This window comes from Nilaparvata lugens, chromosome 13 (assembly GCF_014356525.2).
Source record: "Nilaparvata lugens isolate BPH chromosome 13, ASM1435652v1, whole genome shotgun sequence".
Lineage (NCBI taxonomy): Eukaryota > Metazoa > Arthropoda > Insecta > Hemiptera > Delphacidae > Nilaparvata > Nilaparvata lugens.
Genome location: NC_052516.1, coordinates 5767156 through 5792937, shown reverse-complemented (window position 1 = coordinate 5792937; position 25782 = coordinate 5767156). Strand labels below are relative to the sequence as shown.

The 25782-nt window shown below is 34.8% G+C and overlaps 1 protein-coding gene across 7 annotated transcripts in view; it reads right to left on the bottom strand.

Annotated features, from left to right (window-relative positions):
• Positions 1-4325: 4325 nt before the first annotated feature.
• LOC111044266 (adenylate cyclase type 8) overlaps positions 4326-25782 on the bottom strand; it is a 510898-nt gene continuing 489441 nt past the window's right edge. For 5 of the 7 annotated variants that reach the window (XM_039439656.1, XM_039439658.1, XM_039439659.1 and 2 more), the window contains 7 exons: positions 24725-24959; positions 22961-23087; positions 20508-20614; positions 19849-19963; positions 17284-17429; positions 13316-13520; positions 4326-7354 (listed from right to left, as the gene is read on the bottom strand). In XM_039439656.1, coding sequence (XP_039295590.1) covers positions 6513-7354; positions 13316-13520; positions 17284-17429; positions 19849-19963; positions 20508-20614; positions 22961-23087; positions 24725-24959 — 1777 coding nt within the window. In that variant the 3' untranslated portion in view covers positions 4326-6512. Of the gene's footprint in view, positions 7355-11158; positions 11278-13315; positions 13521-17283; positions 17430-19848; positions 19964-20507; positions 20615-22960; positions 23088-24724; positions 24960-25782 lie in introns of all 7 variants that reach the window. The other 2 variants (XR_005572740.1, XR_005572741.1) reach the window with 2 other exon arrangements.

Genomic DNA, 25782 nt, shown 5'->3' with positions numbered 1-25782 from the left:
TTATAGAATAGACACGGTCCATTTTATATTCATACTGAAGCCAACATCTACTGCCATATCGCCAAATCGTGACGTCAGCATCGGATAGAAAACTTCTGTAGAGTTTGTTTACATTGTTTTCTATTTCTATTTGAGCGGGAGTTTACGATTTTCATAAATAATAATTCACTTCCATCTGAAATAGACATAATCAGCTATGGAAAACAATGTAAACAAACTCTACAGAAAAGTTTTCTATCCGATGCTGACGTCACGATTGGGCGATATGGCAGTAGATGTTGGCTTCAGAGGCTAGACTTCCCAGCGTGTCTATTCTATAACTGGTCCAAGGTTACACCATTGTCAATTTCTAATCAGGTGAATACAGAGCTTTCCCAGATGTATTGATAAATATCCCAGATATATTGAGGATAATATCAATCAAAAACTTCAATTAACCTTCCCTTGACAATAGAAAGATGATATGCTCATCGATCGTCCCTTATCAATACATCTGGGAAAGCTCTACATTCCCCTGATTAGAAACTGACAATGGAGTAACAACCGAAACCGGTCTTTCTGTCTATCAATAAATCCGTGGTTTTTTGACAATTTCGTAGCATTTTTCAATTTAATATGAATAATTACCACAATATCAACTTCTCAACTACACAAAAAGTGATTGATTTTGTTTAATGGCAATAAAATAATTATTATTCTTATTCCTAATTAAAGCTAGATCATATGAAGCGTTTTTAGGGCGCAGGACAAGAAGCTCTCAGATTGGATAATTTGGCTAGTGCCTGAGAAAACGCCTAGTATGGTATCGCTCTTAATCTGCAACAGTTTATTGTATAAAAGCCAGGCCGTTTTAAGAGTTTTTCCAAGCGCCAACCCAATCAGTTTCTCAAAGAGTTTCATGCCCTGCCGACTCTGAAAACGCCCAAAAAAAACGCTTAATATGGTCTGGCCCCAAGGGTCACTGAATGGTACTATGCTCTTCATAAAAAGTAATGAAAGTCTCATAGATGAAGTAAAATTATATTTTCTCCTGAAAGATTCTTCGAAGACCAGCGTGAAATATATGTTGTCATATACTAACAATATTGGAAAATCGTAATTTTTCATGTGAATGAAAAAGATATAGTTTCTATGCCCTGAGGGTCACTGAGTAGTACCATAGAGAAACAATAGCGTGAGTAGATATCCCATGGTATAGGGCATTAATGTCGCAACTTTTACTGTTATCTCAAGCTGATAGTCCACGTAGTTCTTAACCATAAAGCTTCATGACGCTTGTCTCCCTCATATAGTGCCGTTCATACACTCTTACCCGGCCAAAACAATAATACTCGACAGTAATCGGCTTGAGATAACAGTAAAAGTTGCGACATTAACGCCCTATACCATGGGATATCTACTCACGCTATTGTTTCTCTATGATAGTACTAAGCTCTTCATAAAAAGCAATGAAAGTGTTATAGATGAAGTAAAAGTATATTTTCTCCTGAAACATTAAACAAAAATCAGCTTCAAACATATGTTTTAATAAACTCACAATATTGGAAAATCTTGATTTTCCAAATTATGTGAATGAAAAATGGGATATAGTTTCTATGAGTACTTTTTCCCTAATTGCCTTCAGCTTTTACTACTTCTATCTCTATTTCAAATGCTCCTGTTAAAGGAAATATCATCCATTGTTCAAATTTGAAGATTTAAACAAAATGTGCACGATTATAGGATAAAATCTTGTTGAATAATAGTGTAAATACATCATTTGTAGCTTTATTTTCATTATAATTAGTACGGTATGTTAACTGTGGTTGTTTCTTGTTTTAATTTTATAATACTGTTGTTTCATTTGTAATAAAACAAAAACTATTCAGTATATTAGATTGGGTTGTGGTCACACTACTACTTGTAGAAAATGGAATTATTTTGTTTTATAGAGATTTTATTATATTTTATAGTCTATTATATTGATTGTTTTGACATTAAAATTTTCAAAATAACTGTGTGTTTTATTGGGATTTCCTTAAGACTTAAAGATTGGTTTAGAATAATAGAAATATTTATAACACTTGTTAGATCAACCTCTTTCCATAGCCCGAACATATCAACCAAATCTAGGAGATTTGCATTTATTATAAAACTTGCGTTTTGGAACAGTAAAAGAAGAGTTATCTCAGATTTGGCTGAAATTTGCACTATAGATGAAGCTTCACCTGAGGAATGTCTGAGCCCGAACATCAACCAAATCTAGGAGATTTGCATTTATTATAAAACGTGCGTTTTGGAACAGTAAAAGAAGAGTTATCTCAGATTTGTCTGAAATTTGCACTATAGATGAGGCTTCACCTGAGGAATGTCTGAGCCAAATTTGGCATCCCCCAACTACTATACAGGGTGAGTTATGCAGCTTCAAACGTAAAATTTGCAAATTCTTAAACGGCCATATCTAATGAACGGTGAGGAATTTTGCAAATCGGATTCCAGATTCGTGTTCCTCTTATCAAAGAGCATAAGGTCACGAAGTTGGAGCGATTATTATTTTTCACAAAAAAAACACGAATCTAGAATCATATTTGCAAAATTCCTTGATGTTCAGGAGAAATGACCATTTGAAAATTCATGTTTGCAGCTTCATAACTCACTCTGTATAGTGGCTGGGGGTGCTAAATTTGGCTCTGACATTTCTCAGGTCAAGCTTCATCTATGGTGCAAATTCAAGCCAAATCTGAGATACTTTCCGTCTCAGTGTAGTTCACGATGGGTGTCCATGGATATGATCAATTTTTAGTGAAAATAAAAATAACTCAAAATTCGTTACCTTATGGGATTTGATGCGAGAAACACGAATCTGGAATCATATTTGCAAAATTCCTTACCGTTCAGGAGATATGACCATTTGGAAATTCATGTTTGCAGATTCATAACTCATCTTGTATAGTGGCTGGTGGTGCCAAATTTGGCTCTGACATCTCTCAGGTCAAGTTTTATCTATGGTGCAAATTTAAGCCAAATCTGATATACCTTTTGTTTCGGTGTGTTTGACTATGTTTAGTTAGTTAGTCCATGGATTTCATCAATTTATAATGAAAAAAAAAGTCGCTCAAACCTCGTAATCTCATGGTATTTGATGCGAGAAACACGAATCTGGAATCAGATTTGCAAAATTCCTTACCGTTCAGGAAATATTTCAGCCAAATCAGAGATACTTTTCGTCTCAGTGTGGTTCACGATGTTTAGTCCATGGATTCCATCATTTTTTGTGAAAATAAAAATCGCTCAAACTTCGTGATCAAACTCTCAATCGTACTTTGAGGCTAGAAACACGAATCTGGAATCATATTTCAAAATTTCTAAAAACGTAAATCATTTAGAAAACTCCGAAAGGATGATCGTATTTGATTGATTTTGGTACCTACCAAATTAAAGTCTTACATTTGATGAAATTGAAAATAAACACACATTATCAACTGAACTAAACACATATATAGTATTTAATGTGTGTAAGCATTAATCGGTAATGCCTCAGTTACCACTTGCTGTTTTAACTTCCTGTTACATTTCTAAAATAAAAATGAGCTTAGTAGTCACAAATCATGAGAAATTTGAATTTCCCGCTCAAATAGTATAAATCATGAGAAATTTGAATTTCCCGCTAATCATGAGAAATTTGAATTTCCCGTAAATCATGAGAAATTTGAATTTCCCGCTAATCATGAGAAATTTGAATTTCCCGCTCAATTAGTATAAATCATAAGAAATTTGAATTTCCCGCTCAAATAGTATATAAATCATGAGAAATTTGAATTTCCCGGTAATCATGATAAATTTGAATTTCCCGCTCAAATAGTGCCTCATTTGCATATTAGAAATGACCTGATTTCTACCAGGGCAACAGAAACATGCAAGAGGTACACAAACTAAATCAGTGTTGCGGGTTGCCTATGCTTGCATTGGAAGGCGTTGAAAAACCCTGCTACCTCTTCAAGTGTTCTGACTCCCTGGTACAGAATTAAAACCAACTAAAATACTACCAGGGCAACAGAAACATGCAAGAGGTACCGACTGATTTGAGCGGGAAATTTAAATTTCTCAGGATTTTTGTGACTACTGAGCTCATTTGTATTGGATGAGAATTAGAACAGCACAGCAGAAAAAAGCAACAGGTAACTGATTCATTTTTCATGAATCGAAAAATTAATTAAAATCGCTAAAACTCTCAGCAATGATATAATTATGATTATAATTATATGATTATCATCATTACAAAGGTTCAAGGACACTTCAAATCAATGTATATAATTTGGATCAACTAAAATAAAAAGATAAGAAAATTTATTCACATCCATACTTTTATTTCTACCTTACTTGTGTACAAGATTTCAGATTCATTATTTTAATATTCCTAATAATATATCTTCTCATTTTACAACAATTAATTCGAAAATAGCCCTATTTAATAATATCATAAAAAATGCAGTCAATATAGTATCTATAAGATATTTTCACAATCTCAATCTCGTAATACATTATTCTCTTATATCACCATCATATTCATTGGACAACTCATAATACTTTATAATATTTACAACAAAAATAACACTAAAAACTCTTAGTCTTTATCTATGATTGATAACAATATACAAAAATTTTGAAAAATGGTTTCTATTTTTGGAAAAATAGTCTCTATATAGTACATAGGCCGAGAATATCAATCAAGTTCTAAGGGCCGATTGCACAGCAAAAGCTTAAACTGAATTTTATCAGCTTGTTGCTTAAACTTGAGATGTGAAATATTATAACAAACGAGACTCGATAGAGATTTAATCCAGTTTAGAATGAAATTTGGCTTAAACTGTTACTGTACAAACGGCCCTAAGTTTGAAGAAGTTTCAAGTTTAAACTTCAAAGATTAACTGGAGTTCAAATTGAACTAAAGTTAAATCTTCATAGTTTAACTGTAGTTTAAACTTCGAAGTTACAAGAATTAGTAGAAAATAATTATTAATCTTTGGTCACAAGTAGGAAGTTGATTATAGAAGTCTTTCTTTTACAAGGATCTATCAAGAATGTTCTTTTCACACCATTCAAGCTCGAAGATTCGTTCAGATTCGCTTGAGAAAAATCACTTTCCACATTTCCATATATAATCCGAATAAAACTGCGATTGGAGGCAAATGTATGCACACATAAACAAACGGACATATTATGTATATGGAGGAAAAATATCCCTCTCCAATGTTGCAACCCATACAGACGTCCGTCTGTCTTCATATAATAAGTCTGCATGCAGACGTTTGATTTTTTCTCAGTCTGTATCAACGTAAACATAATCTTCTATCATACAGTAGCACATTGATGTATTGAACAATATTTACAATAGCGGGACTCTCAGACTTAAAAATGTTCATAGAATACAACAAAAATACAAGAATGAACTTGGAACTGTTATTTTTCAAGTAGGCCTGCCTCTATCTTCAAATTCAAGATATTCAGATAGTTTCTCTTCATATAAAATTATGAGTGTCAGTTGCACAAAAGCCGGTTAAATTTTAACCGTGATAAACTCCGCGAGAACCAATCAGAGAAGGCCTTTTACACAAGACGGCTTCTCTGATTGGTTCTCGAAGAATCAATCACGATTTTAAATTGAACCAGCTTTTGTGCAACCGAGTATTAATCCAAGAGTTCATTTCACATACATTATATCATCTTTTAGAAATCTAGAATTTATCTTACAGTCAACAGCAATATAAAAACCACAGATGAAGCTTTAGAATGTACATAACTATCTACTATTCACAATATGGTTCAAATCTTCCATCCAGCAATTTAATACTGGTCTATTATAAAGTCCAGTAGGATACTAAGATGTTGATACAGGATTAAAATTCCAAGATGTTAATTGATTATAGAGTCTTGAAGAACTTTATTTATACAAATATACTATAATTAATTGAATAGAGCAAAATTACAATTGGAAATAAATTTGAAGTTGCCTTTGTTCAAATGCTAATTGATGAGTAATTATTATTTACAGCATTTAATTGGGATTTTCGTTTAACAATGAAAATACAAATTTCAGTTAAGAGTAATAGGCTAAGCCATCTCAGGAGACTCCTCTAAAGCTGGATTTTTACTGGACACAGCAGTGACAGTGAACAATTCAGAGGTCAGGGTTCGAGTCCCGGCCCCGGCAAGATATTTTGCTCGGGACACTCTCGTAATCCGGATGGACACGTTAAGTTGTCGGTTCCGACTGTCTAATAACAGACTGATAAATTGCTCTGATACTAGACCTGAGCCACCCAGGTCGCTCGATATTTTATTGAAGCTTTTTTTCAGTTATCGCTTGATAGTTTGAAACCTTGTGAGAACGGACTTTCTATATAATTATTCAAAATTAATTGCAAATTATTCAAAATTCTTTAAAATCTAGTGAAAATTCCTCAAATTCTCGGCAAAATCGTATTCAACATCTTGGAGATTTATCAATCAACAACACCTTAGTAGTCCGAAAATCATCTATTTGCATCCCCCATCATACCAACAGGCTCCTCCAGCCTAGACGAAGATACAGACCCCGTTACACCCGCCGAATTCCCAAAGTTCATAGACACCGATCTGGGGTTCAACTGCTGCGTTCTGGGATCATACACTGATACCGAACGGGGATTCAACTGGTTCGTTCTGGGATCGTTTCCCGGCGATGACGATGGTGAATACAGTGAGACCGATCTGGGATCCAATTGATGTGTTCTGGGATCGTTTCCTGGTGAGGAGGTCGCTGAGTATGCAGGAGGGTGCGTTCTGGGATCGTTCCCCGGTGATGAAGAGGCTGAGTACGGTAATGGATGCGTTCTGGGATCGTTCACCGGTGACGATGCCCCTGAATAAACAGATGACGGAGAGTGATTTCCTGCACCAGGGTTTTTATCTACGGTGAGTGTTGCCATTGTAAGACTATCCAGAGGGTCTTGTCGTGGATTTCTATTGAGATCTATCAATGGTGTATGAGGGGCCGACCTTTGCATAATTTGTATCCCTGACAACACCCCGTGACTGTTTCTAGACAACAGATTGGGGTCAACCGACACCTGGCGGAGGTTCTGATAGGACCTAGCCGACATGGCAGTTTCACCCAGTGTGGTAGTCTCCCCTGGTTGACTGAGTTGTCTACCGGGACGGGCGGTGTTCCGACGGACGGGGTTGGGCGTCGACCGGTGGGTGATGCGGAAGCTGCTAAAGTTCACCAGCCGTCCGCCAGGGCGAGCCGCCGTGATGGACAGGTGGCCGTCGAACATGCCTTTGGAGGTTGACGTGTTGTGCTGCGATTTGGTGCGGCTGAGACCGGCGCCTCCCTCTGCAAGGTTGTCACAGAATTACAACAGATACAGGTACAGGATTTCCATGATATTACAACAAATACAGTTCCGAAATTTCCACATAATATTACATCAAATACAGTTGCAGGATTGTCACAAAATTTCAACAAGAATGACTTCAATACATCGAGAATACTTGATACTTCGAGAATCACAACAAATACAGTTACAGAATTGTCACAAAATTACAAGTACACATGCAAAATTGTCACAAAATTGCAATTAGAATGAAATGACTTCAATACATTAAGAAAGCTTGATACTTCAAGTCTTCAATACTTTCAAAATCACAACAAATACAGTTACATAATTGTAACAGAATTACAAGAAGTACACATGCAAAATTGTCACAAAATTGCAATGAGAATGGAATGACTTCAATACATTAAGAAAGCTTGATACTTCAAGAGTGACAACAACACTGTCTCAATAATTGTCACACATTTTCAACAAGAATGACTCCAATATAGTCTTCTGAAGACCTCAGAAGCGGTTACATTAAAACTTATTCTATTCTAAGCTATTGAAGCATTGGAAATGATTTATTGTACCATGAACTTGTTGAAGCTAAATGTGAGTACAGACGTCACTCATCATTACTTCTCGAACACGAATAAATACAAGGTGAAATGAAAATATATTGTCAATTCCAAATAATTGTAGAGTCCAAACTAGTTTCGATGCACTTGGCATCATCATCAGCCGTAGAGTGAGGAAACAGGAAATTGTATAGGGGAAGGAAATTCTGGCTGGTCAGTTCAGGTTTGGGAGAAATTCCCACTCCCTGTGGAGAAATTCCCACTCCTTGTGGAGAAATTCCACAACCTTTCTGTGCAAAGTGTTAATTTTACGAATAAATTTCATCAAGAATAGAGTCGTTATTTTAGAGGGATACGGAAACAAAGGTTGTTTTAATGGGAAAATATATCAAGAAAAGAGGACAAGCAAATAAAAGAGAATGAGGAAAGCATTTCAAAGAGATAGATTTAGAAAACCGATAAAATAAACGAGGAAAGATGGATATTCATAGTGTAAATGAACTCTGAGTAATTTAGAACTAGGCTATGATTGGAATCACAAACTCTATTAATACAATTATTATTCAACGAAAATCCTAAATAAATGCTGTAAATCAACCCGAAGACATCTGCTACTGCAGACATTGAGAACAGGGTTAACAGCTAGATGTTAATGGATTTCCATCTAGCTGTTAACCTTGTTGTCAATGTCTGCAGTAGCAGAGGTCTTCGGGGTGATTTACAGCATTTATTTAGGATTTTCGTTGAATAATAATTTTATATTAATTAGCATTTGAATAAATGCATTCTCTTTTTAATTCCATCTGTCCAGTAATACACTCAACTAGTAGGCGATAATAGAAAGGAAAAGGATAAAATATAAAAAGAAAATTTCTCGATATAGATGAGGAAAGGACGTTTCCAAGTTGTCGTTTTGAAAGGAATCCGTAGGAATGTATAGGAAAATTGGATATTGGTACCATCGAAGAAAAAACTCTCAATTTATATTATTCCCTTTAAAAAAATCACAAAACAAGTCGAGTAAAACCATAGACTAACCCAAAACTCACGTCCAAAACACCTCAAATTTCCTGATCGAAACAGAATGATAAAATAAAGCAATCACAAGCATGTTACCAATTCAATAACCTGAAATTACCTTGTTACAAATATAATCTACCAAAAGCTGATTGTTAGCCCATGATAGTATGATATTGAGTTAGCCATCAACTATATCAGATACGACTATTATTTGTTATCCAACTGTTGTCTACTATCTGAATAATAGTGTTAAGATTTTATTTTCTATAGTCGCCCTGTTAGTCTATTGATACAGTTAGCCTATAGATGTTATAAACCAATTCTTTGACATCCCCTGCAAAAAACCATTAAACATACTTTCTTTTTTCTCTATTAAAGCAATACCAAAAGAGAATAATCACAGGATGCATTTGCTATTGTATCCAAAAACAGATTATGTAATACAACATGTGTTGTAGGCCAAATTAATATGATTACTTTATTTGTTTGCTGAGGGTGATGCTCACATAAGCCTTAAGCTTGTGCGTGGCTAATGCGGCGAATGATGAAAGGTTAATGGACCTACAGTTAAAGGTGGGTTCCGAACCACCGGGAATCGATTTATCAACTCATGAACGATATTCAGAAGAGTTTGCTCGAGTGGTCACCCTTCCAACAGGAGTACCGTAGCAGGCGCATGATTCTTAACTTATCTAAGCGATAGGTTATTAGCACGACCCCGTCAAAACTCTTCCTGTGTTATGATGTTATGGTAGGTATTCATACTTTCATATCTATAAATTCTTCCAATGATATCTATTTAATTCCAATGATACCTATTCAATTCCAATGATATCCATATAATTGGATAAAACTACTTGGAATTATTCTCTAAACAATACTTGAAATATTCTTGAGAATCTGGTTGCTAAACCGTTATCAATCTCTAGTAAACAAAGTGTACTAAAAGCTCGAACAACGAGCAGTAGTTTACAATATATAATGTGAATAAAGCAATACGATTGGCCGTTGCTTGACCTATCAAGGTTGAGATCACGTTCCTGTCTCGACCAATGACAGAGCAGATACTAAACACAAGGAGGGGGAGTTAAACTGTGATAGGTCAACCATCAACGGCCAATCATATGGCTTCATTTATACACTATTTATAGTCCTTCTCAATATCCAAGCTTGAGCTTGGGTATCTTGAGCCAAGCATCTCAATTTACTCAAGATTGATAATGGTTTTTCTTTCGTATTTAGTATTAAATTATCATTTTATTGTAGCTTGAGAGTCCTAAGCTAATTTGTAATTTGCCGCCAGTCCTCAGTTAGTTACTTGTGGTTGCGCAGTTACCCTTTCTTTGTAATCTAGCGCATGCGTTCAGTGGAAGCGTCCCTGGTTTTGCATTGGTAGCAAGTGACCGTCAGGAGAAACTTCTAAACCGCTCTCGTTTGAACTGCTCTCGTTATAACCTCTTATTATTACCAGTATTGTGAAAAACCTCATTAAATTCTTATTGAGATATATTATTATACCGGCCGTGACAAACCGTAACTCATACCTCAATCCTTCCCGCAATATAGTTCCACCTCATTTCCGAACTTTTACCGCAAATAGTGAAATACCTAAAAGTGCTTCAAGACATTCATCATCGACGCTACGTTTGGCCACACCAACGAACCAACGCTTCAACTACATATGGTGAAAAGGAACAATATCAAAGTATTTAGATTCATTCATAAATTTCATAATTTTTATCCTCGCATCGCGTTTTGTGGTATCCTCACCCCTTTCTCTGGTCCTCCATTTTAATACAGTCTTAATCTCTACTCCTTTTATTTCTCCAATATCCTCAATCCCGAACAGTGTTAAAACAGTGCTTTGTTGAAGCTGTCATTTTCTCAATGATATTTTATTATTTATGAGTACCTGTGACAAATTTCATGTCATTTTATTAGATGATTGCGTAGCCTTCATGAATTGTTAGAAACACATAATATCAATGATCAATGATAAGCTTGTTAGGTAGCAAAATATTGTTATTGATATAGATTAATAGATTTCTATAGATTGTTATTAATATATATTGTTGATTGGAAAAATAAACACTATCAAGCCCATAATTATTAATCAAGATAATCTCTATATTGACCCTTCTAACCCCCATTCTCTGATATTATACCAACAAGCAGACACGCCAAAAAGCTCTCAAATTCCAAAATAAAAATGGCGAAACTCACTCAAAAACCTCTCAAAATAATTTCGGAACGTGTCTCAAAACAAAAATATTGTTCCATCCCTTGCAGATTTGCTTCAATTTCCTCGAATCATCTCAGTTTCGACTCATTGCTTTCACTGTCTGCAAGAAAACTGTCTCTTAGTGTCTAGGAAATTATTGGGATTTGATGGTAGGTAATTGAGAAGGTAGAAAAAGAAGAGGAGAAAACAAAAAATAGTGATAGTAAAGTGTAAGCAGATGAAATAAGCGGATAAAATAAGTTGAAAAAAGTAGTAAAATTATCTAAAGTATCAAAAATTCAATCAGACGTAGGACACAGAAGTAAAGTTCCTAAAAGAGGTAGGAAAGAAAATTGAAATTAATAGAATTAATAGAATAGATGATAGAATTTATCTATTTTTGGATTAGATTTTATTCTATTAATCATATATCGATCAATACACTATTCATCGGAATGAATATTTGAGGAACACATCCCAAAACTGTTCATTCCCCGGATTCCATACTTAGTTTTCCATAATAGCTTTCAACGTTGAGTGAACAATATTGTAGATGAGAAAAAATGTTTTGAGGTCATTCTACAAAGTGCACCTTTTTGTATCTTAGATTTTTGGGCTAATGAAGATGGAAGGGGAAGAAGTTATAACAAGGAAACCCCCTCCTTCACAACGCCACTGACTATGTGTGGAAATTTCTATGATAATAATCATTCACAGCTTTTGTATAATGAGGTCCACGTTATAATGGCAGTATTTGATTAGGAAAGGTATTGCTATCCTTGTCTATCATTCGACAAAGCTGATAGCGCTATCTCTTTTTCAATTTGCTCTGTTGCCAGATCGTCTTTTAACAATGTAGAATAATTAGTTAACAATTATTTCAACTTAATTATGAAAACTCATTATGAAATTATTGAAAAATATAAATTCTTGCTTGATAAAATGCAGGACCGGCATATTAATCAGACGATTTTATAGTAATTGTTATGTTTGAACCACTGTCATTGAAAAGGCGGGAATTTTATACATCGACAGGTCTATTCTTGCCATTTCAGCAGCCAGTATGTCGTGGTCAAGTGAACATCAAGCGATTGTGATTGAAGCTTATTTTAGAAATAATGACATTGAAGCATTCCCACAAGTGATGATTGAGCGAGCAATGGCAAATTTAAGAATTAGGTTAAGTGACACTTTTTGTGTAGTTGAGAAGTTGATATTGTGGTAATTATTCATATTGAATGGAAAAGACTAAGAAATTGTCAAAAAACCACTGATTTATTGATAATTAGAAAGACCGGTTTCGGTTATTACACCATTGTCAATCTCTGATAAACTCTATCAGAGATTGACAATGGTGTAATAACCGAAACCGGTCTTTCTAATTATCAATAAATCAGTGGTTTTTTGACAATTTCTTAGTCTTTTACATTCAATAGGTTAAGTGAGTGTGAAAAGTAACGGAAATCATTTGGGAGACATAATCTACAAATAGAAAACTGCGTGAGTAATTCACTATAAATGGCAAAATTTGATCTTTAATTTGATATATTATATGATTTAATTGTACGAAGCACACTTTGATTATTATCCCTCAAGAATCGTCAGGTTTTTATGCCGGGCTCTGTATAATTCATCATTTTAAACGAGGATGAACAGTTAATATTACATCAATAAACATGTATCAGCTACCGTCTATAGAAGGCAACGTTTTTCTCCTATCTTTCTCAAAATGTTCAATGTTTTTGAACGGGTAGTATTATAGTCAGCTAGACAGCTGATTTATGATGAATAATTAGATGTGTAATTAGAGAATATTTTTAATATTCTTTCCGAAGAATGGACATTGATATGTCCAAAGCTCCGCCAATTTATGTAGATGCATAACAATATGATTATTATCTATAGTTATTATATTACAAATTGCTTTTTCATATCATATACAGTTCAATAATTATTTTCCTAGTCTATATTATGTAAATTCATCTATAATTTTGCTGTATTGTAAGCTATTGTATATAAGTGTATAAGCCAGTATATATTGTAATCTACCTTAAAGAAAGTACTCAATCAATCAATCAATCCACTGCCATTATAACGTGGCCTCACTATAGAAGTGAGTGTGAACCCTCCCATAAGAAGCAATGCTAAATGCTACTCACGTGATGTGGTCCGCTTGACGGTGTTCTGTCGTCGTCGTGCCTGAACCATGCCGTAGACGACTGCAGCCAGACTGGCATGCTGACTGGGCTGCCGTGTGAAGGGGCCGACACTCCGCCCCACCACATAGTACGTCTCCATCTCACCCTTGCCTTTCACAGGCACAAGGCCACGGTATTCCACTTGGTACCCGTGCGAGGTCAGGATCTGTAGAAACATGGTCATAGATCAACTGATTTTTGAAAAATAGTACATGATTTATTTAGTTGACCGAGCGAAGTGAGGTCTAAGATTCAAGTCGACGGTTTGGCATTTCTCTTAATGTTTATATGTTGCGCATTTACGGCGAAACGCGGTAATAGATTTTCATGAAATTTGACAGGTATGTTCCTTTTTAAATTGCGCGTCGACGTATATACAAGGTTTTTTAGAAATTTTTCATTTTAAGGATAATATAAAGGAAAAAGAGCCTCCTTCATAAGCCAATATTAGAGTAAAAATCAGACTATAGAATTATTCATCATAAATCAGCTGTCTAGTGGACTATAATACTACCCGTTCAAAAACATCGAACATCTTGAAAATGTATCTTTCCATCAACGTTAGTAGACAGTTGACTATAATACTACCCGTTCAAAAACATCGAACATCTTGGAAATGTATCTTTCCATCAACGTTGTAGACAGTTGCAGCCAGACCTGATAACAGCGCTTACACTCACATTCCGGGACGACACGTCAAGTTGCGTACAGACTTTCGCTCTGCTCCGCAACCGAACGTCACTCCAGCATAAATTATTTATTAATTTTTAAGAAAACATAACAACAGATCAATGTAACTTACTGAGCGCGAGGTGTACTGTTCACAGAACTACTAGTTATAGCGACGAAAAAATATGGAGAAATTGTCTTTGACAGGGACTAGACCACTACTCTACTTGATACCCGTGTGATGTCAGGATCTCTATAAAAATGAATATAAATCAACTGATTTTTAAATAATAGTACATGATTTATCCAATTATAACGATAGAAAAGTATGGAGTTATATTATTGCTTTTGACCTTTAGGACTACAAGAAAATCTGGCATTGTTGCGGAGCTAGAAAATGATAGAGCTATCTACATTTTGGAATGACAGACAATGATAGCAAACCAATGTTGATCAAGTGATGACTCTATAAGGAGCACCTCAGTTTAGAATTGTCGGTCCCAGCTACCTAAAAACAGTCTTCAGATCATGTCATGAGTATAATTTGTGGATTTAAGTGAAATTTTTAATATTTTTTGTGATTGTGAAGGAAGATTTTGGTTTGGATTTGTATTTTGGAATTAATTAATCTGATAAATCCAAAATTATTGTAATACATACATTTTTTGGACTCAAAATAGTGTGTGAATTAAGTTATTATTATTTACTCTATGCTATTGCCTAATTCTTTTTGCAATGAGATTTGAATATTCATTGTTATCTCTATGAACTGGCTCCCAACAGCTCAAAAGTTTAATTATTAATTCGAATCATAATAAAATAAATAACGCAGTTATGAGACAACAGTTTGATAATAGCTGCATGCATAACACACAATCAGTTATACAATGTATTCGACACTAGGGAAAACCTCTGATAGTTGAGATAAATTACTTCGAGATTCATTACAATGTTTCAGCATTACTTATGAAGATAAAATCAATGCTTTCCCATTCAACAAATGCTAAGAGTTGACAGTGAGTCTCATTGGAGGTTTATTGAGCTTAGTTTGTCAATTCATGATAACCATTGAGAATAATATGATTACATTCCATACTCACTGATAATAACCAATATTATTCGATCTGACCTTTTAGTTGGTGTGGAAATAATTCTGCTCTTATTCGCATGAATAACATGAATAATAGAAAATAATTATTCTCTTGAACATAACAGGGAAATAATATATTTTATAACCTTCAAATAATTCAAAGTTATGTAACGATTGTACGAGTATGATGTAATAGGGGGATCTGCAACAGTACTGAAGGATGTATCATGTGATGTGATGAAGGATGATGTATCATGTGAGTGATGTCTTTTTTGTCACAAAAACTGGTTATCATGTATTATTCTACTACACCAATAATACGTAAAATGCTATCTTCAATTTTAAAATCAGCTACTGAAAATCATCTCATCTAGAGATCCATCTTATTCTTTCTACAAACCACTCCCAATGTGCAGTAAGTTTTTTCCCCTTCAACATCTTCTTGCTCCTCACCATATTCTTATGCCCTCTCTTTCGTCAAGTACGCTTTCTCTTTATTTTCTCCCTTTTTTCATTCTGATATGTTTGTTCTCGCCGTCTTCTCTATTGTCTGTATTTGCTCAGCTTGCACTAATATATATAGAACAATACCTGCACAGTTCGTCTCTATCTATTTAATATAGGCCTACCTTTAGCTATCTATATAGCCTACTAGGCTACTGAACTGTTATATTATATTATATAGTGGATTATCATCACCTTGATACTCAGCATCAGCATATTGAGACTTCATTGTTTCCATCCTATTTCAAAAGAAGCTCGTATTCCACTCATATCGTTCCCATTCATGTTTCACTTCTGTACTTTTACTTTTCCATGTTTATGAAGATGATTCATGTTTGATCAGTCTGAAATCTCCAATATACATGAGTGGAGTTCAAGAGGAACATACTCAGCAAATGAATTGAGGTTTTCAGTTTTCACAAAGACACAAGTTCATGAGTACCTTTTCATCAAGATGTCACATTTTGAACTTTAGGTCTTTAGGTACCTATTGCATGATCAAAGGATCAAACATATTCCATTCTCGAGTAGGTAAATTTTTATGGAATATTCGAAATGTTTAATACAGGTTTATAAGGAGTCAATCTCCGATAAAAGTTTATCGAAAATCATCATTATTTTTATAAAATAGTTGATCGTTGAATGTGTTCTTTATTTTTGATTTGAAGCTGCTGTATTTTCTAGTAAGTTTATCCAGTTTTTGGTTGTTAAGCTTTTTGAACTGATATTCATTTTATCAAAAATGAGAGATTTTTTTTCATTTCTGGAATTATTTTAATGAAACTCTAGGTGATTTCTTACTGAGCTTATCGATTAAAAATTCTCTAAATGCGCATTCAAATACTATTCAATAGATATCATAAAAATTTTTCCCATAATTATTCAATCATTTTTTACATAACCTCTAGACCGTGTATTCCAAATTAAGGTTTAAAGCAGTTTTGGGCGAATGCCTGTTGTTTTTACCTGCATTGTATCTATTGTCTATGAATAAATAAAAAAATGAATAATGCTTTTTAAACTGTCATATAATTTGTTTAAATAAAAAACACAATAATCTGTCCAACACATTTCTGTCTAACGTTTTGTAAAATCATTGGCAACAAAGTTTATTTTTAAATTTTTTAAAATTGATTAAATGCTCAAAATTTCATAACCTTCCTTAATTGTTCTGTATTAGAATAGTTGTAGGATAATTTTTTTTATAAAACCAAAATATGTTAAAATTCACATTTAAATCTCACATTAATTTCTTCATTTAAATAAAATAAATCTGACTCCTAAAAAAAATGTTTTTCTTTCAAATTCAAAAAATCATCTAGTTGATAATAAAAAAAAACCAACTGCTTTTGCTCTACCATCAAATGCTGCGCAACAACAATATTACAGTGTTCCCGTCTGGGAACTGGTGGATCGCCCCCTTTTATTACTTTACAAACAGGTCACCAATCATTTATTACAAATGATGGATATCACAGTTCAATCAATTTAATGTTACACTATCCTCGGTAAGTGAAGAATCTATATGCAAAATTTCAAGTTAATCAGTAGAGCAGTTCAGACGTGATGATGCGTCATTCGTGAATTTCCTATCCCCTACGTGTATAAGCCAGTTCTTCCCTTTATTATATTATATATAAGATAATGATGTGTTTGATTAACATACCATTGCAGTTTCCTTTGGTATCTGAATACGCCCCATGTTGCCAGTGGAGTCCATTCGTGAGGCCTCATTGACTGTGTTTCCCCAGATGTCATACACTGGCTTCTTCGCTCCGATAACCCCTCCCACTAGGGGGCCGCTACTGATTCCTGATGAGAACAAATAAATTATAATAGATATAACTACATATTTGAGATGAATAAAATAGATAATATCATTGAGAAGAGATGGCACAAGAAGATATCCTGAGGTATAGGACGTTTATGTTCCAAATTTCTCAAGCCAATCTTCTGATAATGATGATAGAGTACCACCTAACAGAGAAGGACAATATTAGAATCATTAATAAGTAATAGTATATTTCGCATCTAGAGCAGAAAATGAGATTTTTCCAGCTCGAAATCGGACTAGAAGAGATTGAAAGCTGGAAAAACATTTTTGCCCGTGGTGCGAACGATATTTTTCGCCACACTAAAGGTATTGCTGACAAAATAATTAAAGAATACAAAATAAAGAATACTCGTTAAGCTATCGTATCTATCTCTTGATTTTAGTGGTAGAAGATTTGCAGTCAGGATTTCAGATTCTTTTAAAATTTCACTTGGAATACCACAGTCATCTTCAAGCATTTTTGAAAATTCGGAATGCACTAATCAACAATAAATAATTGAATAAAACTGGTTGCGAAGCGAATTAGTTTGATTCGAAACTGGAACTGAAATCATGGCGACTTCAGCTGATGATGAAAGTGGACACTCGCCCGATCTAGCGGATGACTTATTAACTATTTCCATGAGCGGCTGGAAAGAGACAACTTTCTGGCCTAGACCGGAAAAGAAACCCTTTTCTGACGTCGTCTTCAAACAAGGTCTTTCAGATTTACGTAGGGACTGGAAAACAGCTGCTTTCTGTGCAGTGTGGCGAAAACAGTATTGCATATAATCATAGAGAAAAGACAGCACAAGAAGGTATCCCATGGTATTGGTAGTTCATGCTCCAAATTTCAAGCCCCTTTTTCGATAACTCAAGCCGATAACTGTTGACTACTGTCTATTATTATTGTGTTGTTGGGGTGAGAGTGTGAGAGCGACACAGTATGAGAGACTACTAGCGTCACATAGCTTCACGAAACTTCTTAAGGAATATCGGCTTGAGTTGACAGTGGAATTTGGGACATAAACGCCCTATACCATGGGATACCTTCTTATGCTTTGATTTATGCATGTTAATAATGAGATTTTCATTCACACATGCCGACTACTGTATATTATTACTGTGTTGTTGGGGTGAGAGTGTAAGAACAGCACAGTATGAGAGACTACCAGTTTCACATAGCTTCACGAAACTTCAAGGAATATCGGCTTGAGTTAACAGTGGAATTTGGGACATGAACGCGCAATACATATCTTCAGTTCGTCTTATATTATCATGGATAAAATATAGCATAAGAAGATTTATTCAAACAGACAAGGGTAATCAATAGTGTATGCTGAGTCAGAGAGAACTTCTATACTGGAAGATTATTCATTCTGAAGCTGAGTCTACAAATGGAACTGAATGAGAGATTTTTTTACTATTTATTCATGTATTCATGAAAACCGATGCAAACAGGATTTTTTCGGAAGATCGCATACCGTATATGTATTATTCCCATATTCACTATCTCAGTTTGAACTATGGAGAGAAGATAGCATGAGAAGATGGTATAAAGAGTTTATGATCCAAATTACACTGTTAACTCCAACCATTAGTCCACAGAGTTCTTTTTGGTGGAGCTATGTGACGCTGGTAGTCTCTCATACTGTGCCGTTCTTACACTCTCACTTCAACAAAACTGTAATAATAGACAGTAGTCGACAGTAATCGGCTTCAGTTAACAAAAAATCTGCTTGAAATTGAGAACATGAACGACCTATACCATGGAATACCTCTTGATGCTTCCAAATTAGCGTTGAATAATGTGAATGGTGTAGAATGGAGTCTATATCATGACGAGAAAGTAACAGCCAATGAGAGCTTGTTGTGGGCGTGGTTTGTACTACAGGCGATGAGAGGAAGTGTACTTGCACGTGATTGGTTGACGTTCAAATAGGCGTACAACAAGAGAAATCGAGAGGTATAATGTCAACAGACTATTTCTCTTATCAGTCTAGTTTTCTTCTGTAGTCGGAGGAGAAGGAGGAAGAGTAGGAGGAGGAGGAAGTGATGGCGGAGGAGAAAGAGGAGGAGTAGGATGAGAAGAAGATGAAAAATAGAAAGAAATTTAGAAGAACAGCAAGAATAAGATGAGGGAAGGAGAGGCATGATAAGAGGAAATGAAAAAAATGAAGGAGGTAGAAGAGAATATGGAATGAAAGAAGAAGAAGAAGAAACCAATATCTTTTAGATAAGGAGGAGGAAGATGAGAAGGAGATGAAAAACAGAAAGAAATTTAGAAGAACATCGAGAAAAAGATGAGGAAAAGGAGAAGCATGATAAGAGGAAATGAAACAAATGATGGAGGTAGATGAAGATGGAATATAAGAAGAGGAAACCAATATTTTTTAGATAACCTATTTTGTGACTCACCAACTCTGAGATGAAAATTGTTGAAGGAGTGCTTGTTGACTTCGTCCAGAGCATGCTTCATGGCAACAGCAAAGTCCACCAGGGCACAGATGTGCTTGTTATTGCCTGATTCCGACTGAAAAATTGCAACAAAATATTCGTAGATGATGAATAATTCATAAACTTTCCAACTATAAACGAATCATTACTACTTGGAAAGTTTCATTCACACAGACATCTCGTACAATAGTCATGACATCAACGTTATAAGCAGCGGTTCTATTTAAATGTGTGTCTAGTTATTTGGCTAGGGGTCAAAATAATTTTAAGCTTCACAAAATAATCGAGTGTAATAAACAACTATATATATTTTGTTTGTGTGTTTTGGATAGTCCTACTCTAAAGCTGCTTTTACACCAAAGTTATCAACAAAATGTTAATAACTTCATCCTTATATATTCCATTAGATTGAACGGAACTCGAGAAACACAAATGTTCATCATGTATATGATAAGTTATGTTCAATCTAATAGAATCTATGAGGATTAAGTTATTATGATTTTGTTAAATTACTTTGGTGTAAACGCAGCTTAACTGTATTGCTCCAACTGTGGAATGTTATTTGAAGTCAAATCTATGATGAATACTTATAGATGTGCATGAATAATATAGATTCTTACCTGATGTCTAGGATTAAGCCCCGAAGCAGCCATGTAGCACGCTCCAACGGTTTTGATTTTCTCAATCGACGCGAACTTTGGATCAGCTAGTAGTTCGTCAAAATCAACTGTACACAAAAATCAAATTGATATCAATTTTGTATCATAAATCTAATTCTGGGTACGTTTATGTCGGAGCTGCGATTAGTGATAAAAGCTGCGATTCTAGCAACGCGTAGATAATACCAACGTGCTTTCTAATAGGCCTGTTTATGTCGGAGCTGCGATGAAAATCGATCTTGGGTCCTGACCATCGATAAGAGCATCGATAATGGCTCGGTCCATTTTCGAAGCTAGTATCGAGGCTAGTATCGAGTTGTAGACTACAAAGTACCAGCATGGACCAATATTTTTTCATGATTTGGGTTGATTTATATGTGGAGTTCCGTAAGCAAGTGACATTTTCTTTTTAAACTATTTCTCATTCAATTACAAAATTCCATCTCATTGTCAATGATAATAATTAAACATAATATAGACCTTGATGTATGCAATTCAATTGTTTCTATTTTATCAAAGAATATAACTTTTTTGTATAAACCTACTTACCTTAATGTTAGCATTAATCGCTCCTCTGCCATGATAGGACTTATGTGATAATTATTCCAGTCCTTTTGGAGATTATTGGAAACTCTCTTCAAAATGTAGTCGAAAGTTTCTATTTACATTCTCATATAGTCAAAAAAATTTTTTGGATGCTGTCTTAAATCTTTATACAAATGATGATACGGGTACTCCCCAAATACATTCCTCTCCAAATTGATAGGATGTGCATAATATTCACGTTCTCTACAACCTAGTAAGTAATGCTTTACTGTATTCGATGCAAAAATAAAATCTTCATCAGAATCACTCATTATAGCATACACAAATTGGTTTTTCAATACATGAACTCACGAAAAAAGCTTTAAGCACGACTGTAGGCATGAACAGTCGATAGAAGCTGAGCGCTACTCCCTACTAGCATCGCTTCTCTCATCGTTGCTAGGATCGTTTATCACAGCTCCGACATAAACGTACCCTTAAGACTACGATCAGAACGGTCAGGTCAATATGGAGATCTCAGCTTGCTAATCTACCTTCCATATCCATATTTATTATATCAATGACTTCAAATGTTTTTACTTTCCTTGCCCTATTACCATAGGTAAGGAAAGTATTGCTTTCCAAAAAAATTAAGGTACCCAAATTTCCAAATTTCTATACGTTTCAAGGTCCCCTGAGTCCAAAATAGTGGCTTTTGGGTATTGGTCTGTATGTGTGTGTGTGTGTGTGGTGTGTGTGTGTGTGTGTGTGTGTGTGTGTGTGTGTGGTGTGTGTGTGTGTGTGTGTGTGTGTGTATGAGTGTATGTGCGTCTGTGTACACGATATCTCATCTCCCAATCAACGGAATGACTTGAAATTTGGAACTTAAGGTTCTTACACTATAAGGATCCGACACGAACATTTTCGATCGAATGCAATTCAAGATGGCGGCTAAAATGGCGAAAATGTTGTCAAAAACAGGGTTTTTCGCGATTTTCTCGAAAACGGCTCCAACGATTTTGATCAAATTCATACCTAGAAAAGTCATTGATAAGCTCTATCAACTGCCACAAGTCTTATAATATCTGTAAAAATTTCAGGAGCACTGCACCATCTATGCGAAGTTTGGTTTTATATTCCCAATTATCAGGCTTCAGATTCAATTTAAAAAAAAAATCGAGTGGAAAAGATTGAGCATAAAAATCTCTACAATTAATGTTCAGTAACATTTTCACCTAAAATTGAAAATAAGCTCGATCAATTAGTCAATTGCATACTGTTGGCAACTGTTGATTCTATTAAATCATTCACTATGAAGAGATAGCAGATCTCCTGTATATCTAGCGTTATTGTGCTGTCACCAGCTGGCTCAGATCTTAGAAAAGTAGACTTGAGATGCGCGGGAACACTAGCGTCAGTTGATAATTTTCATAACGGCAAGGAAAGCTGTGTGAGTGCACCACACCTGATTTTTATCATTGCACAGGTCTGTGCTTAATATAGGTAATAATATATGTGTTTAATGGCATCGATCTTTTCTAAGACTCGTTCAATTTGCTACGTTTACACCACAGTTGTAAACAAGAATGTTGTTGTTCATGAATAGATGTAAGAACTGGAAAAGTGTTTTTCGAATACAAATTGCTTTTGAAACAGAATAACTATATAGAAACAACTAATACTACTACACTATTGAAGATTGAAAATGATTTCAAGGAGTGAGGAAGCTAATACATTGAAAACTTTTTTCATAGAATCCAGCGGATCGTAAATATTCGAGTTACAATCAGTATGTATATCATGATTTTGACTACTTGTACACTATAGAATGAGGATTAAAATTACAATCAAATTATATAATAGAACTATTATTCAGAAATAATATTCACCGATTATCTCATTGAGCAGCCTTATGCATTCCATGCCTTTGTTGATATCCTCAGAATAGAATTCTGTGAAATTTGGAATACTGGCAAACATCACCCCAACGTTGTTCCGTGACTGAGAATATAATTCCTGAAACCATTGAACATTGAAGATCGAAAAGTGCTCTCATTTTAGCAGTACAACAATACGTTATAAAATTAACCATCAGACTTGGTGTGCGTATTACCAGACATTAGATACGTATATGTGCGATTGCACGCTTGGTAATGCATGATCAAGCTTGCAGATAGAAACAAAATCCTGGAAGAACAATATAGGAACACTGACACTGAACGCGTGCACTTGACGGTTGCGTTCAGTGCAAGCAGCTACATGCAAGTCACAACGTGTTTCAATGACACTTCTTAAATTTTGTTTTTCGGCTCATGCATGGTTTGACTTGCTCCTGCACACATACGCATTCAATGTGATTAGATCCTGACAGTATTCATTTATTCATTCAATGATACACAAGACTTTTTTATAATTTATTGTATGAAATACTATAATCTTAATACAATTATGACAATGGAGGAAAAACTAGGCTGAGCCTGTACTATTTCTCTCCAAAAATTTTGATGAAATGTTAATGTTGTCCAAAATATAAGGTTATGTAATCACACTTTGTTACTTGATTTTCGGTCCAGGAATGATGATTTAAAATTTTGAATTTTGAAGGTCGATTTTATACTCTAAATGAAACACAGAGTGTATCACAATGAATTAAAAACTTTAGAAATGTTGCACTTATTTAAAATTTTTCAATAAAAATCAAAAACCTACTCACTATTTAAATGACACATTAGAATGATTTATTTATTTCATCTACACATGCACCAAAGTAGAACATCATTGGGGAGAAAATAACAGAATCAATCCAAAACTGTTCCTCTTCCAAAAACTGGATCAGAAATATTCCAAGAAGCTTAGCCTCAATTGCTCACTAATTTTATTGATGTATAATTTTGTATTTATAATGACAGTTCTGTAGATGTGCGAATACTTTCATAAGAAACAATGTTAGGTATTTTTTCTCCTAGTTTATGAAAAATCACATTAATTTGAATTAAACTTGAATTTTTAAAAACATTTTTGAAGTGAAATTGCACTTATTTTTGTAATGACGATCGTTTCGACCTGTTGTTGGTCATCATCAAACTGTGGGAATTACTCAGATCACACCTGAGTATTCTACTCACAAAAAAGCAGAAAACTCAATGTATTGGAACAATACGAAATTTACAACCACACAAAACAATTTCCCAACAGTCTCCTAAAAGATCAAGTAAATTCCTCTTTCCACACACTCTTTGACAAAATAGTCCACAGTTCAAAATTACCGCCTCACTAAGTATCCACCAACCCAACCCCCACCACATCCTATTCCACCACCTTCATCCCTTACCACACATAGCCTTGTCATCTGAGTGAATTCCCACAGTCTGATGATGACCAACAACAGGTCGAAACGATCGTCACTACAAAAGTAAGTGCATTTTCACTTCAAAAAAGTTTTTAAAAATTAAAGTTTAATTTTAACAGTGAAAAAGTTTGGATATACAACAGATTAATTTGAATGCTAATTAATCAAGTTTCCATTCCATCCATCTGTTAACCCTCTTGTCGATATTTGCAGCAGCAGAAGTCTTCTGCTAGTGATTCACAGCATTTGGATTTTTGATTCATTTATTACATACATATTTCTCCAATTATTAAATCGCACTCACATCAGTCCTCTCAGAAGTGAGAAAATGGTTCGCCACATGGTCAGGCAAAATGTTTCTCAACAGCTGACGATTGTTTCTCCTCGTCTCTCTCATTTCACTCAGCTCTCTCTGCGCCTCTCTCTTCCAGAGGAAGTCGAGCCGTGACGTCACCTCGACCAAGCGAGCATGGTAGGCAACCAGGGTGAGGAAGATGGAGAGAAGTAGCAGCATTTGGTAGGCTAGGGGCATTCTCAAACTGACAAAGACAGAGATAATATTAGAATCATGAATGAAAGGAGAGTATTGGCTAAGGAATATGGACAATACTGGAATCATGAATGAGGGAAGTATGAAGATTAGATAAAAAGACTAAGAAATTGTCAAAAAACTACAGATTCTATTGATACTGTAGTTAGAAAGACCGGTTTCGGTTGTTACATCATTGTCAATCCCTGATAAACTATCCAGAGAGGTTTATCAGAGATTGACAATAGAGTAACAACCGAAACCGGTCTTTTTAACTATCAATAAAATCTGTAGTTTTTGACAATGTCTTAGTCTTTTTATTTGATATGAATAATTACCACAATATCAACTACACAAAAAGTGGAAGTATGAATATATACGCTCAATTGCACAAAAGCCGGTTGAATTTTAACCGTGATTAATTTCACGAGAACCAATCAGAGAATGTCGTTTTGATAAGACGTCTTCACTGATTGGTTCTCGTGGAGTTAATAAACATTAAAATTTAACCGGCTTTTGTGCAACCGGCACTTGGAGTATTGAAGTGTGGAGTACATCATGAAGAGTATTAGAGATTATAATCATAGAGAAAAGATAGCATAAGAAGATATTCCATTATATTATAAGGTGTTTATGTTACAAATTTCAAGCTGATTTTTTGTTAACTCAAGCCGATCACTGTCGACAACTGTCCAGTGAGGATATAATGGTGAGGATAGAAAGACTGTTACTGTCTATTATCACTGTTTTGGCCAGATGAGAGTGTAGACCAATAGAATTTTGGCCGGGAAGGAAGATATTGCATGGTATAACGCGTTTATGTTGCAAATTTC